At 42.1% G+C, this 14849-nt stretch overlaps 1 protein-coding gene across 2 annotated transcripts; it reads left to right on the forward strand.

The window, feature by feature from the left end:
* The first annotated feature begins 722 nt into the window (after positions 1 to 722).
* On the forward strand, positions 723 to 13677 carry scarb2a (scavenger receptor class B, member 2a). 2 transcript variants are annotated; one of them, XM_083913091.1, is made up of 13 exons: positions 723 to 1201; positions 5671 to 5828; positions 6038 to 6185; positions 6499 to 6693; positions 7410 to 7501; positions 8515 to 8634; positions 9008 to 9186; positions 10424 to 10542; positions 11384 to 11457; positions 11584 to 11635; positions 11728 to 11880; positions 13164 to 13211; positions 13513 to 13677. In XM_083913091.1, the coding sequence occupies exons 1-13, from the start codon at positions 1079 to 1081 to the stop codon at positions 13642 to 13644; spliced, it is 1593 nt and encodes a 530-aa protein (XP_083769217.1). In that variant the 5' UTR covers positions 723 to 1078; the 3' UTR covers positions 13645 to 13677. The 2 variants fall into 2 exon arrangements, with proteins under 2 accessions (XP_083769217.1, XP_083769218.1); XM_083913092.1 differs by lacking the exon at positions 13164 to 13211.
* The last annotated feature ends 1172 nt before the right edge of the window (positions 13678 to 14849 follow it).

Genomic DNA, 14849 nt, shown 5'->3' on the forward strand with positions numbered 1-14849 from the left:
ATCAGCGTCCAGAGGGGGTGGTCTTAGGACGGTGGTCCGGGAGGGCAGTAGCCAATGAGAGCTCGAGCTACTCGGACAAAGGGCTCGCGTCAACGATCGTTGGTTGCTTGGACATTAACTTCGCACATTAGTCATGTCCACGCTGGGCTTTTTTAAGGAGACGTGATGAGGCGAGATAGCGGCGCGCTTATAAAAGGTAACGGATCTCCTCATGATTCACTTTCCCCCCGTGAGTGGAGCATGATGTTCTAGTTTAAATGTGAAAGTGTCACTGTTTTTTCAAATAATACCCCTGCAACATGTGCATTAACTCTCTCGGTAATCTCATTGAAGTGGCCGGGGGATAGAAATACTCCATCGTATAAGAGCATGCTGCTGCTCATTCATTCATAATCCTCTTGCATACTCAGACATGCCAGTAACTTGACTATCATCACACCAGTAAATAATAAGTATAAAACTGCGCTCTGAAGTTGCAAATTGCGCGTAAAGGCGCACTTATATTTTTAATATATATCTAAAACATGAAAAGATAGGTCTGCGTTTTGTTTTAAAGTTGGTTTATCATATGGTATTCTTTTACGGTGACATCAGCACCATCACTGTCCTTTCCTCTCTGTTTTACACACACCCACCGCCCATGCAGCCTCCCCAAAACGACGCTTTTCGCCTGACCGACTTCATTAATGCGTAAAGGAAAGGGGAGGAGGTGGACAGCTCTTCTTCTACAATGTGCTGAGAGCTGCTGTTTCATTTCACCGCCGCCTCCGAGCAGCTCAGTCCTCTCTCACCCTCTTTTTTAGGGTATAAAATCGGATTTTGATGAAAAGTGCCAATATTTTTGATTATTTTCTTAGCCCCAGCAGCCTCGCCGGGAAGACCACTCCTCCACAGGGCGGTGAAGAGAGAAGTTTGAGCCCCAGCTGCTGCTCAGGAGACGGCGGATCCGAGCTCCCACAACCCTACACATCGCTGTCAGTAGTTTATTTTTTATTTTTTGGGGGAAGTTATCATCGACTTCAGTGAAGTTTTTTTAATATCTGCTCCCGAGAGGACATCAGCACATCCGCCCGGCACCATGACTCGGAGATCCTGTGCCATTTACGCCACCGGTATCGTGTGCGCTCACCTCCTGATAGTGGGGATCGCCCTCGTCGTGGCTCAAGTCTTCCAAACAATGATCCACAGCCGGTTAAAAAAGGTGAGACCTATTCTATCTTCCTCGCAAAAGCCAGTTGTTTTCAATGTTTCCCTCCTTTCACACTTCTAACATCTGTCACATTTAAAGGGGGTTAAATGTAAAAGCATTTCATCCGCAGTGGTCAATCATGCGGATTCAGCATCTCACTTCTGGCTGTGGATGCAGGTTCACAAGATTACCCAGAGTGTACATTGTGTTAATTTAGCATTTAGTGGTCATTTATATTGTTTTTGCTGCATACTGTAGCTCCAGCTCAGCGCGATGAAGCCAAAGCCTTTCCCCTTCGTGAATCCGCATGATGTGAGGCTGTGCAGCGTGTAAGTCCAGTTACATGATTTGTGCAGCTTCGGGTGTTTTGTCCGAGCTCGTATTGACGATTAATCAGCGTGTAGGCTATATATTCAACGTTACACCGCGAGCCAATGAAAAAAAAACGCTTCGCAGCAGGTAGAAATCCCCTGTAACTCCCTCAAGGGGATTTATAATTGTGCGACTCTCAGAGGTGAGTTTATCATGACCTTACCCCGGTTTATGGCATTTTATGTATCTCCTCTCACATTCCTCTACTCATCTGCGGCGTTTCTATGACCTGACAAGTCATCACAGGACTCAATTAGCTTCTTTTTTTTAATGAATGAAAGGGAGTGTAGAGAAATGAGGAAAGGCACGATCTGTTCTTTCTGCAGGCTGATACCGTGGCGTTTAGATAACCTGCGCGCATGACCCGGTGACACATTTCTGTTGATACAGGCTCGGTATACTGACTTCATGACGGTTGACTATTCTGAGCAGGTTAACCGGTTGTGTTGGTGGTGGTGGTAGTAGTAGTAATAGTAGTAGTAGAAATCCTAGCCAGCAGGGACGCGGTGGTAGGGGGGAGGTGTGCGGGTCTGGAGGATTGGGGGAAGGGAGCCTGGGCAAGTCAGTCTGACTGTAGCAAGTTGCACATATGTGGCCAGAGGAAGGTGAGTGGGGAGTATCCAGCATAAATACATCAGTCAAATCTTCATTCATTTGATCGATGTGTCCTTACATTTCTAAACCCAGAGAACATAAGGTCTGTGTTTTTCAAATGCTTCTGCAGTAATCCCCCATTAACCCGCTGATGCTTTAAAACTTGTGACACCTGTCAGTTTTTGAGTCTTGACTGCTCCACAAAGCTTGATGGCTCTCTCCTTGTCTTGAGACTGTGTAAGTCAGGTTAGTTCACCAGATAATGGGCCAGTTGACCTTTTGTAATGATTGAACAATCATGCTGACCCTTTGGAGTAAAGTAGAGTTAAACATTTACTTCTGACTTGAGCCAGATTTAAATTGAAGCAGATATGTGGTTAGACTGATGGACTTGTGGGGACCGGTGCCCCTTCAGTACCGTTGAGGGCATGTAGGGGTGATGAGGTGGGGGAAGTTAGCAGCTGACACCCTAACCCACCCTGCAGACCCGCTGCTGCTCTCTTCCCTTTAAAATCCCTCACATTCCTCTCACTGACATGAATCGCTGTGTTGGATGCTCTGTGCCACTCCATAATCTGTATTTTAAAGGCTGTCTTCTCAAAGTCGCCCCCACCCTGTTTAAGAAGAAGGAGAAAAGAAAAGCTTGACACACTATTTGTCTAATTCAGGGACTCACAAACAGCTTCCTCTCTGACATGGTTTCCCCCTCCTGTAGTTAAATTCAGGTCGGGGGTTCATTTGTGTCTCGTTCTGAATCAGGGCAGCCACCCAGGGGACTTCAAATTAAAAGAGTTAGTCAAAGTTCATCAACAGGGGACATAACTCTGATGTGGCTGGCGATTACACGAAATGACAGCATAGCTAATCCTCTTTAGCCACAGTCTTTCCAATTGAATTAGTCAGGGCCCGGACATACTGAACTGACTCCAAAAATCTACCTAATCTGATGCTCGAATGTGGCTCCCTTTTTAATAATGATGTAGCCTAGTTGAGACAAGCTGCCTCCGGGATACAGATTGTATAGGTCTGGGCTGGGTGTGGAGGGAGGCAGCGTTAAAGCCATCTAAGGAATGTCACAGACTTCTTGGCCTCGGGGGCATGATTTCTGCCTGCGAGCAAACCTCATTGTGCCTTGTTGTTGTTCCAGCCTCGGCCTATCCCGAGTTGTTCTGCTCAGACAAGGAAACTAAAAGAGAACACCCACTCATGCCACTCCTCTCAGCCCTGTTTGTGAGAGGAGGCTTTTCAAGGTAGTATGACTGATTGAGCTTTTGAAGCGTTCAAGAGCAAGGTTGTACTGTTAAAACATTGTGTTTTTACTTAAAATGTGCAAATGACGCAACCCTTGAATGCAGAGTCTTCAACACTGGGGACACTTGCGTGAAGGATTTTCAGGGCAATAAATGCAGGATCTTGTCACACCACACCTAAGCTGAACCTGCAGTTGTTTGGCTAAGGACCGGTTTACTTTGTTTCGTTTGAGTCCTTCTAAGACATTTAGCCTTTCCACCAGTGACTGACTAACACTGTATTTTGATTACACTGACAGATCTCTCCACTTTGGCCCTCGCTTGTGTATCTGTTTTTGAAAGAGCAAGGTTGTTGTTTTTTTCTCCTGAGAGATAAATGATGTTCATATGACTCTGATGAAGGCCTTTTGAAAGACCTTTGTTCAAGGTGGGAAAACACAGGGATTCCTGCAGCCGACAGTCACACGTCATGCTGCAGTGGAAAAGCCAGACGAAGCAGAAGCCTGTTTCGAAAATGACATGTTTGCATTTTGTTTCTTGAAAGGGAACACATTTGGTCAGTTCTGCTGGTTTGGCGTGATGTCCAATAGTGCACTAACTGCTCGTGATGGTCACACATTTCTGTTGCATAACCTGGTTTCACTTCAGCTCTTAATTAAGAGCCAGAATAAACGATCTTGAAGACTCGGGAGAATCCCACGTCTTAAATACCTCCAGTTCCATTTCTTTGGAAGTAGTTGCGAAGCTGTGATGTCAGTCCAACTGATAATTCATTGCTTTAACACTTCTGTGATGGTTTCCTGGGTTGAATCTGAAATTGTGCAATGCAACATCTGTAATTCTTTATTATCAGAAAATTCAAAAGAACACTCATGCAAAGAACACTACAGGCTTAGAAATGTGCTGAACACAACAGCACACCCCACTACAGCTGCAATGATTATTCATTAGGCAATCATCATTTGCTGCTTTTTCAGTTTAATATCCTTGTAAACTTGTAAATCTTTATTTTTGCATGTTTGTGTGTTTGGAGCAATGATTTTGGGCTCTTGAGAACGGAGATGAGCATTTTTTCATTATTTTTGGACATTTTACAGACTAAGCAATTAATAGATAAGATCAGAAAATAATAAGCCGATTAATTGATAATGAAAGTAATCATTAGTTGTGGCCCAAAACCGCACAAATAATTTAAATTCTGTCTTAAGGGTCTGTTTATTCATAATGACATACACAAATTAGCGGTTTTCCTCAGCTGAAGTGTGTTTGAATCCAACACTTTTCCTCAGTTAGCTGAACCATTTCACCTTTTTCCATTCAGACCAGCAAGATAAAGTTTTTGTAAAGTAACAAAGGGGAGAAGATGCAACAAAAGCAGTAGAACAACGCTTTAGAAAGCATAACATGTTTGAAGTTCGGAAGTTGTAACCCAAACAGGAAGTGCCGGCCACACCTTAAACTTTATTTTCTCAACGGCAACTGACTGCTGAAGACAATGTATAGCCTCCCTCAAGTGCACCTCTCTGCACGCAGGAGACAGAAGGTTTTCAGGAACTCTCCATGAGAAAGACACGAGAGGAAATGGATCATTTATCCTTTCCCAAGTTTAAAAATACACCACCAAGAATAGAATAGACTTTCTTATTTCCTTCAGTAACAAACACCTTCAGTCAACATACTGGAAGCCGTTACTGCACTGAAAGTGGACTGTTTTTCATGTACAGCCTGACGGTTTCTCATGCTTATGTTCAGACATGTTTTTTTTTTCTCCACATGATCAAAGTCAAAACATGAGTGAAACCATCTACTCTTTTGTTTGTGGTGTGGCGTAGTCTGAATATAAAAACTCACCTGACATCCTGCATGTCGTTTCATGGCTAACGCCGCACAGATGCCATGTTATGTTATTGCAACATGTTGCTGTGTTGTGTGGGCTGACTAGTGTCCCACAGTCAGATTCTTGCACAGACTTGTTGAGGTCAGACACTTGGTGCTGGCTTTGCTTAAATTTTCTGCCTTTCCTTATGTTTTTTTTTTTTTTTTATCTCTGAGCTATGACTTTTCTCTGCTTCCCTCTGGGCTTTGGGGTTTTTGGCCTGGCACCAGCTCTTTGCAGAAGAGTGCACTGTATTCTTTCAGATGGCACTCATTCAGAACAGTGAATAAAACATCGTTCAACTCAAAGTGTGTTCATTATTTCAACACTTTCTTTGCTGTTTACTCAATCTGAATTTTTTTCCCCCTCCCTTTTCTTTTGGTTTATAGGAAATTACTTTGACGGAGAAGAGCCAAGTGTTTGAATCATGGAAGAATCCACCTCCACCTGTTTATATGGAGTATTACTTCTTCAATGTGACCAATCCTGAGGTGTTCTTGGCAGGCGGGAAGGCAGCTGTTAAACAGATCGGACCTTATACTTATAGGTAGGTTTGATGTAAAGAGCTAAATAGAGCTGCAGCTGTAGATGTGTGTGTAATATATAGTGATGGAAACCGCTTATCATTTTAGCTGGGTTTTGAAGTCCTGTCTAAAGAAAGACACATTTTCCATCTGGTTCAACTGTAGTCATTTTGTCACTGCTGTGTGAAATCAAAACAAGAGACATCTGGACTAACTGACCTTTCCACACCAGGGAGTACAGGCCGCGGGAGAACGTAACTTTCCTGGAGAACGGCACCAAGCTTTACGCCCTGAACCCCAAAACCTTTGTGTTTGTGCCCGAGAAGTCAGCTGGTGACCCAGAGGTGGACCTCATCAGGACCGTCAACATCCCGTTTGTGGTAAGACATTGTGTCTGGACAGGATAATGTGTGTTATTATGACCCTGAGAAGCCAGTAATCATGAGTTTATGTCAGTTGATTGGCACGTGTGTTTTTGTTTTCTCACATTTTCCCCGAACGCACTCCAAGCCATTGTCCTCGAAGTTTGATTGTGACATTTTGTTATGCTGAACATACAAACTTCAGTCACATCGGGCCAAGACAAACACGCCAATTGAACTTAAATGCAGCATGGACCATGAGATCTTCCACAAAAAAAAAGACAGAAACTGAGCCAATCTTTCCATTCTCTAATTGTGCTTTCATCCTCAGGCGATCATGAACGAGCTGAACTCCTACTCCTTCTTCCTGCGAACTTTGGTTTCCATGTACGTGAGCAGCCTGGGCGTCGAGGTGTTCATGACCAAAACTGTCCACGAGGTTCTGTGGGGCTTCAAAGACCCTCTTCTCACAAAAGTCCACGCCATGAAGCCCGACGTGGACGTAATGTTTGGACTGATGTGGAAGGTACGTGTTTCTGTCTTTCCTGAACATTTTTTCAAGAGGCAAGCTTGACGATATTGTTGTGCAAACACCTTAAGAAAGGTTGCGGGTTGGGGCAAAGCAACAGTAAGAGAAGTGAGATTGGCCACATGCTGATGGAAGATGTTTGTACTTCCTGTTTATAGAGCAACGTCTGCAACAACAGCAGCCTTCTGATGAGTGCAGCATTTTGAGTCACTTTAATAGAACTATGAGCTGGTTTTCGGTTCAATCAGTTAATTGACTATTTTATAATTTCTTCAGTAAGTTTTCAAGCAAAGACTCACAGAACCCAGCATCTCCAATATGAGATTTGGACTAATGATAATTTAGATGAAATGTTTTATCGATGACTGGAAACAATCAACAGATTAATCGACAATAAAATTAATCTTTAGTTGCAGCCCTAACCGTAAAGAAAGCCCGCTAAAGATTAGTGTTGTTTTCTCAAAGGTCAAACCGGTTAATGTGAATAAGCCCTCCAATTCTTTTGTTTTGGGGTTCGTCAATCGATTCCTGATGCCTTTCTGAGTCTGACGAGAATACGCCAAAGGGCAAGCTAAATACAAAGCAGTATTTCTTTCTCTATTTCCCTCGTCCTTTTGTCCACAGACATAAGCACAGTTTCTGATTCTGCTGTATCCTGAACAGTCGTCCGTCAGCAGCAGCTTTCCCTAAATCTCGTTTCTTGTTTTTCACAGAAAAATGGCACCCATGAAGGAGAGTTTGTGTTCCACACCGGCGAGGAGAACTACTTGGATTATGGCAAGATCGACACGTGGAACGGCCTGAGGTAAAAACTCATGTCAGGCAGTTCTTTCTTTCTTTCTTTCTTTTTTCCTGCTTTCCTCAATAGTAGGAAACACTTTCTTATAAGCACATGCTTCCACTTCCACCCAGTAATGACATTCATTCACCTTCTGTTGTTACACAACCGGTGTTATTGGAAAGTCCAAAGGATAAAGCTTTGCTCCCCGGCTTTAGCGAGAACATCACTGAAAAATGACTGTTTGGATATCTTGAAGTGTCTGTGTACTTTTAATGTAATCAGTAGGTGTAGGTAGATTTGAGTAATGGAAGAAGCATTCAGAGCCTTTTCTTTAGCCGTGTAACAAAGACTCCATTGCAAGTAAACGTCGTACTTCAAATTCAGAGGTATGATCAGCAAAATGTACATAATAATCAAAATCATACTGCAGAAAAGTGGCCTCTGTGAGTGATAGAATATTCTGGAGGATCAAAAGACGAATGTGAGATGTCGTGAGATGATTCTTTTGGTGTGAAAGTAGAAAAAACAAATTTCTGCTGCTCAAACTTTCCTCATTTGTTGGACTTTGGGCTGATTCTTGTCTTCTTTTGGGAAATTGGATACTTTACAGCTTTTCTTAACCTTAAACAGAAATCATTGCTAACTAGAGTGATAAGGTGATCACAGAAAACTAATCTATCCAACTTTTCTGACAATCAGGTTTTTTTACGAAGAAATGCCAAACATTTATAGATTTTAGCTCCTCACATGTGAAGATTTTAAGTTTACATAAGTATTCATATATGTTGTTAAACTGAATCTTTTTTGGGTGTTGGACTGTCCGTCAGACAAATCCAGATATTTGAGGTATCACCTTGGGCTGTGTAATTATTAATACAATATTTTCTCTGAATTGCTGATTTAGAAGGATAAAATGGCATAAAATAAATGTAGTCCAGTAGAAGTACCTCCATATTGTACTCAAGTACAGTACTTGAGTAAATGTACTTTCAGCTCCACCCATCTCTAATATCCCCAGTTTTCTTCTTAACCAACAGGGAGATGTCGTGGTGGTCTTCCAATCAGAGCAACATGATCAACGGTACGGACGGCGCCGTCTTCCACCCTCTGATAAACAGGAACGAGCTGCTCTACATCTTTGCTGCTGATCTCTGCAGGTATGCACGCGTTGCTTATGTGGTTGTGAATTTGTTTACAGTCAAAGCATCCCTGCGGGGCGAGTACCCGAACTCCCAGTGACGTTTAAGTGATTATGACTGACTCATGCACAGTAGGCCTACACACCCACTGATAAAAACCTGAGTTGTGCTTATTACAACTTCTGATAAGCCTGTTGATGAAAACACACGTGGAAAAGTTGAGAGCTTGACGTTGAGAAACGTGGGAGGCTATAAGGACGGATTAGATAGGAAGGCTTTTGACCTAAGGAAGTTCCTTCTTCTTGATGGCTCTTTATTTAGACAACACTTAGTGCATAGCTCTTGCTTTATGATTCTCTGAAGTAGTCACCGTCTTGTTTTCTTTCCTCAGGTCTATCCATCTAGCGTACGTGGAAGACGTGGAGGTGAAAGGGATCCAGGCGTACCGCTTCGCACCCCCTAACGACGTACTCATGAACCCCAAAGACAACCCCACTAACGAGGGCTTCTGTGTGCCAGCGGGAGACTGTCTCGGCACTGGGGTGCTTAAAGTCAGCGTTTGTCGAGAAGGTAAGGGACTGCCCCCCCCCCCCCCCCCCCCCCCCCCAGAGTCTGACCCAGTTATCCAGTTCACCCCCCAAAAATGTCCTTTCAGACCGCCTCGTCCCCTTCCTGTTATCTGACATTCCCACTGTTTGAGCACGCCAGATTTTTACTCAATACACGGTTCAATGATTAACTGTGCTGCCTGTGTGTGGAGGCCATTGAAGTATTTTATGGTGGTAATTGAGTGGAGTTGGATTGTTCTGATAAGGCTTGACACATGAGGACAGTGTAGGATCAGAGCAGGGTTCTGGGGTTACAGAAGCATATCTGTGCTGTTTGTTTTATTTACAGGCAGTTTATTTAAGTTTTTTTTAAATATATAATTTTGTTCCAACATATACAGACCTAGTGGGAGAACAGTATAGTATTGATGTATGTGCTCAAACCTGATTGGCTGTCTGCATCAGCTTCTCTGATTCATATGAGGCAATCGCACCTGATTGGCTCTCATAGAAGCATCACAAAAATCCTTCCAATCACGACCAAGCCCTGTTGTCATGTCATGTGCAAAGTGGTGTCATTCTGAAACTGCTGTGGGGTTAAAAAAAAATCCTATCATCTTCTATATGATCTATCACAGCTTGTACATACAGTTAACGAAAGATTTTTTCTTAAATTCCTGCTTTAAATCTTTATGTGAAGACATCTGCTGTAGCAGTTAAGTGTAAAATAAAATTGTTATGTTGCTTATAATTTATTTTATGTCTGTTTTAGCAACAGCAGAAGGATTCAAGTCTTTTTTTTTTTATTAATGGATTGATTATGTTTAAATTTGAATGCTCCTAGGCCACAAAATAATACGTAGGTAAATAAAGGTTTCAGTGTTAGTTTTCCAGAATTTCATTGCTGGTAGTGTGGATAATGCTTTAAAAAAACAGCATTTACACCTTCATATTTGGAAATATAAATTTAAAGAAAGTACAATTAACCAGTCAAGTGAATAAATAAAATAGGAAAAATTCACATAATTGAAAGGAAAGGTAAAAACAGGGTTTGTTGTGCTGCAGGGGCACTCTTGTTTTGACTGTGTCAGCTAATCATTATTGAGGCTCACACACATTCTCTAGCTATCTGCTGCACTATATAACTTAGTCTATATCGCTACAAAATACCATCTTTTATCTTATCTCACGTTCCTTTAATCTCGTTGTTTAGATACATCTCCGGATGTGAACACTAACTGACTCGTGTTTCCCTCAAGGTGCTCCCATCGTGGTGTCTTTCCCCCACTTTTATCAAGCCGACCCGATGTACATCAACGCCGTCGAGGGTCTCAGCCCCAACAAAGAGGAACACGAGACGTACCTGGACCTGCAGCCGGTATTCAATATTTAATATCCCAACAGATTAGATCAATGCAGAGGAATCTGTGTTGAACCTTGAGCTGGCGGTTAATGACAGTCTTTATCTAAATTACAAAAGGTTTTCTGATTAACAGTGATAGCTCTGCTTGTTTTTGTTTGCAGTGAAGGTTCTCCTGCATTTGTTTTGGTCAGCTTACATTTAGGAAGAGAGTGACTTTAAAATATTTAACAACAGTGCTAACTCATATGGTGTTGCATAATGTAGATTTACACTTGATTACATGTGATGATATTCATAATCCTAGCATTCTTGTAATATTTGTGTGTTTGACCATGAAATATATTTATAGTTTGAGTAAACAGATATTATTTCCCCTCCTTTTTTATAAAAAGGGGATTTGGTCACCTATAATGTCATTTTAGAACTTGTATAGTTACTTGGCATATATATATAAATATACATATCAATATCTGATTGTACATACAAACTTTGCTGTAATATTGTACAACACAAGAAGAAATTTAACAGAAATTTAACTGCAGAATATGTCACGGCCCCGGAGATATCTGCTAGAAATTTGATCCGTATGTCCAAAATGAACTCAAGAAAGGGGGAAATAGGCAACAAATAGATCATCTCACCCTGTCACCTTAATCCGACCAAATTTAATGTAATTTCTCTTGAATAATTAGTAAATTGAATCTTGTCTAAATGTAAGGTGTTAAATTAATCATCCAGACACTGTTTAAAGGCTGGGAGATATGTTTGTTGTTAATATGTGAGAATTATAGGAAAGAAAAGGTTTCTGAGCTGTTGTTTCTAAACAAATAATGTATTTTTAATCTCTTTATTTTAGACCACAGGGGTTCCCATTCGTGCCTGCAAGAGAGCTCAGCTCAATATCATCCTGAAAAGAGTCCAAGGTTTCCCGTAAGTCGAACTTTGCCGAACTCTGACCCACTTCGCTGTTGCCACACTCGTGTCCTCATTTTGCCCACACGTTGAGCCGAATGTCCTCCCTGACCTCCACGTCTCTCTCTTTTTCTGCTCTTTTAGCAAAACCAAGTTCATCAACGAGACCATTTTCCCCATCATGTTCGTCAATGAGGTGAGGATTTCATTCAGTACAGTCTGAGCCAAACATGTTCTCATAACCCGTAAAATGAATCACTAATGAATGATCATCTCTCTCAAATCTAGACGGCGACTATTGACGACGACTCCGCATCCCAGATGAGGACGCTGCTCCTAATTGTGACTCTTGTGTCAAACTTCCCTTTGCTCATTGTGGGCATGGGCATCATCCTGCTGCTGGTGCTCGTCGTCTTGTTTTGCCGGAATCGCCAGAAGAAGGTAGGAACTATGCGGCTGAGTTGCTGCGGACTGAACTGTAGTATTAATCCACACAGTTATTACCCTGGTGTGAAAAGTGTGTGCTACCCACTGACATTAGCTCACGGTGTAAATGAGCCTGATAATAGATAGTGGTAATACGTCACAGTAAATACTGCAGTTTTTTAAGTGTTTTTTTTTTGCATGGTTAACCGTTTCCTCGCTGAGCTGCTGCAGGTTTAACCCCAGCTACGTGCATGTTAACTAACGAATTGCATGATTTCCTGCACAGCGAAGCCAGCATGAGCAATTTTTCCCCCACAATTCTGGATCCAATTGTATTCGTTTTCTTGCGGAATGTTTTCTAACAGTCTTTAATACTTTTGGATCTTAGTTCCCTTTTGGTCAGCGTAGCTACGAGCTAGCTTAGCACTATTGAGTAGCAAAGTGCACTGACATTGTATAGCCCTGAGAAGAATGTACAGCATGTGTTCACCTCTCTTATCTCTAGTAGTCCAGGATTATTGATTTGATCCCTGGCTGCCCTCAGATTACTGCAGTTCAGGTTATCCACGGTCCAGAGGGGTCGCCTGCAACATGTGAGGGAATAGTTTGACATTTTGGGAAATACTCCCTTTTTTTCTCCTACAGAGAGGGCGTTTATTCCCATATCTTATCTGTATGGTAAACATGAAGCAATGAGATATTAGCTTAGGTTGAAGCCTGGAAACAAGGAAACAGCTAGCATGGCTCCGTCCTGAAAAATGTGTTGATTTCACACTATGGTTTTTGTACGTATTGAACAAGATTAATGAGTGAGCTTTAGAGGTGCTGGTCGGTGGATTTTGATTCCTCCATGTTAGCTGTTCTCCTTGTTTCCTGTCTTTGTGCTAAGCTAAGCTGACGTCTGCAGCTTCACATTTAGCTACAGACACGAGAGAGGCATCAATTCTCAAATCCACTTTTGTTAAAGGAACACTTCACCCTCACAATGATCATTTATTAATTTCTCACCGCGTGTCGCCTTGACTTCTTAAAGAAAAGTCTTGTTTATTCCGACACGCCTCCACAGTGAGCGGAGAATCCAAAAAAACAAGAATGAATTGTCCCTCTGCCCCCCAGGCCTGTTTCAAATGGTGTCAAACTATTCCTTTAACGCGTACACATGCATTACAGTTTAGACCATTAGCTTAGCATTAAGAGATGTTAAAAACATGCTTAATTGCAATGTGAAGAAGTGTTGTATTAACCATGTGATAATTTTAATTTTCTGTAACCCCCCCTTTTTTCCTTTTCTGTTTTAGAATGAAGTAAAACGTATTGATTTTACTGAGGCTTTTCATTCTTTTACTGTAAGTCTTCATTTTTGCCTTGTTTGCTATCCTCCTCTTTAATTTGTGGTTATTATAATTTTAATTAACTTTATGGGACATGATATTCCTTTTTGAGTTCTCGCCTCACAGTGTAATTCTTTATTTTGAAGTTAAAGTATTCTGTGGTGGTTGTTGGTGTCAATATTTAGATGTGGTTTACTGTGAACATTTCACTCAAAGCATTTATTTACATTTTAATGTCAGTATTCAGTGTTAAAGAATAATCGGTCGTCTTGCCATTGCGATGGTTTGTACTAACGCTCTCTGTCCTCCCAATCAGACGGTGAAAGACGACACGGCCTACACTCAGGTGAGCGACAAACCTGACGAGCCGTCAGAAACCACAGCCAACCAGCCAATGAGGAATGGCTCCTACATTGCCATGTCTCCAGTGGAGGCCCAGAAGTGTTGATCAAGGATCCCCTCTCCAAGTGATGAGCTCAGGAAGGGGGCTGAGGGTGCAGCACGGGGGTGTTACATTACCACGGGTGGGGGGTTTGCATACTCAGCGGGCTCATTTTTACTTATTTTTAGGGGGTGGGGAGGATAGGGAAAGGGGTGGCACCCACGCCCCAGTAGATGTTAAGTCAACAAAGACATCCTCTCACTGAGCCTTCTTATGACTGTCCTCTACCTGCTGAGCATGGCCCTCACTGCCTAACGTACTGCAACACAACGGACTCCCACACTCTATTCCTTGTTTCTGTCCTGGTCTGCCTTAAAGATGAAAGGACTCTAGGATGGCTCGGCCAGGACAAGCCTTTTTTCCGTAATTCTTCTGAGGGAACACAGTAGCATAGGTGTCTCTGTTGCGCAGGGATGCATGATCTTCTGAGCAGACTGTGCTGACTGCTACTGCTCAAAGAGTGTTGTTCACCTGAACAACAGGGGGTGTCGTTACCGTCTTGCTCTTTTCCTCTTTTCCTGAAGAAAAACTTAAAGCAGATTGAAAAAAACAAAGCCCCTGTACACTGAATCCTTAGGACAAAACTCTGAGCTCCTGCGCTCGGAGGATAAAATGGTTTTGCTAATTAAAGCTGAACTTGGCATATCCCTTTTTTGTAAAAAAAAAAAACAACAACAAAAAAACACTGAGCCAAACTATTTATAGCATTTTTGCCTTTTTCTCCTAAGAAGAGTTAGTGCACCGCACTTCCAGTATCAGTTAGTAAAAGTGTGTGTGCACCTTTATCTTACACTTTAGGGTCCTGTTTTAATGGACAATAGGCAACTATTTTTCTTGGCGCAGGCACAGTGTAGTGACACCTGGAGTACTTGTGTTTTCGACCCCTCACCCCCCCTTCTAGCTACATTTCAAGTCATCATTATTGGATGTGAAGACTACTTAACTCTGAGATTTATTAGGTTTGCCACCAGTAGCTTGAACAAGTTGCACCTTTTGTTTTAAGGCCTCATCACACATTCAAAACAAAAATGGAAAAAAAAAACCACCCACAGAACTTACAAGGGAGACTTGAACCTGCTTTCTGCCTTATAATGGGTTCAGTGTGTTCTTTTTGTTCATACATTGTTCAAATAAGCTGGAAATCTCTTCTGTCGTTATTGTGGATATGTAAAAGGGGAAATGTTGAGATACCTCTGACCAAATCCAGCAAG

The sequence above is a fragment of the Echiichthys vipera genome, assembly GCF_963691815.1.
Source record: "Echiichthys vipera genome assembly, chromosome: 4".
NCBI classification, from domain to species: domain Eukaryota; kingdom Metazoa; phylum Chordata; class Actinopteri; order Perciformes; family Trachinidae; genus Echiichthys; species Echiichthys vipera.

What these genes read in the sequence shown, in the direction of transcription:
- scarb2a (XM_083913091.1), top strand. Translation starts at nt 1,079, where the DNA reads ATGACTCGGAGATCCTGTGCCATTTACGCCACCGGTATCGTGTGCGCT. An exon ending in TGTTTGGACTGATGTGGAAG is followed by an intron (nt 6,694 to 7,409) that starts GTACGTGTTTCT and finishes TGTTTTTCACAG; the next exon opens with AAAAATGGCACCCATGAAGG. An exon ending in GACACGTGGAACGGCCTGAG is followed by an intron (nt 7,502 to 8,514) that starts GTAAAAACTCAT and finishes CTTAACCAACAG; the next exon opens with GGAGATGTCGTGGTGGTCTT.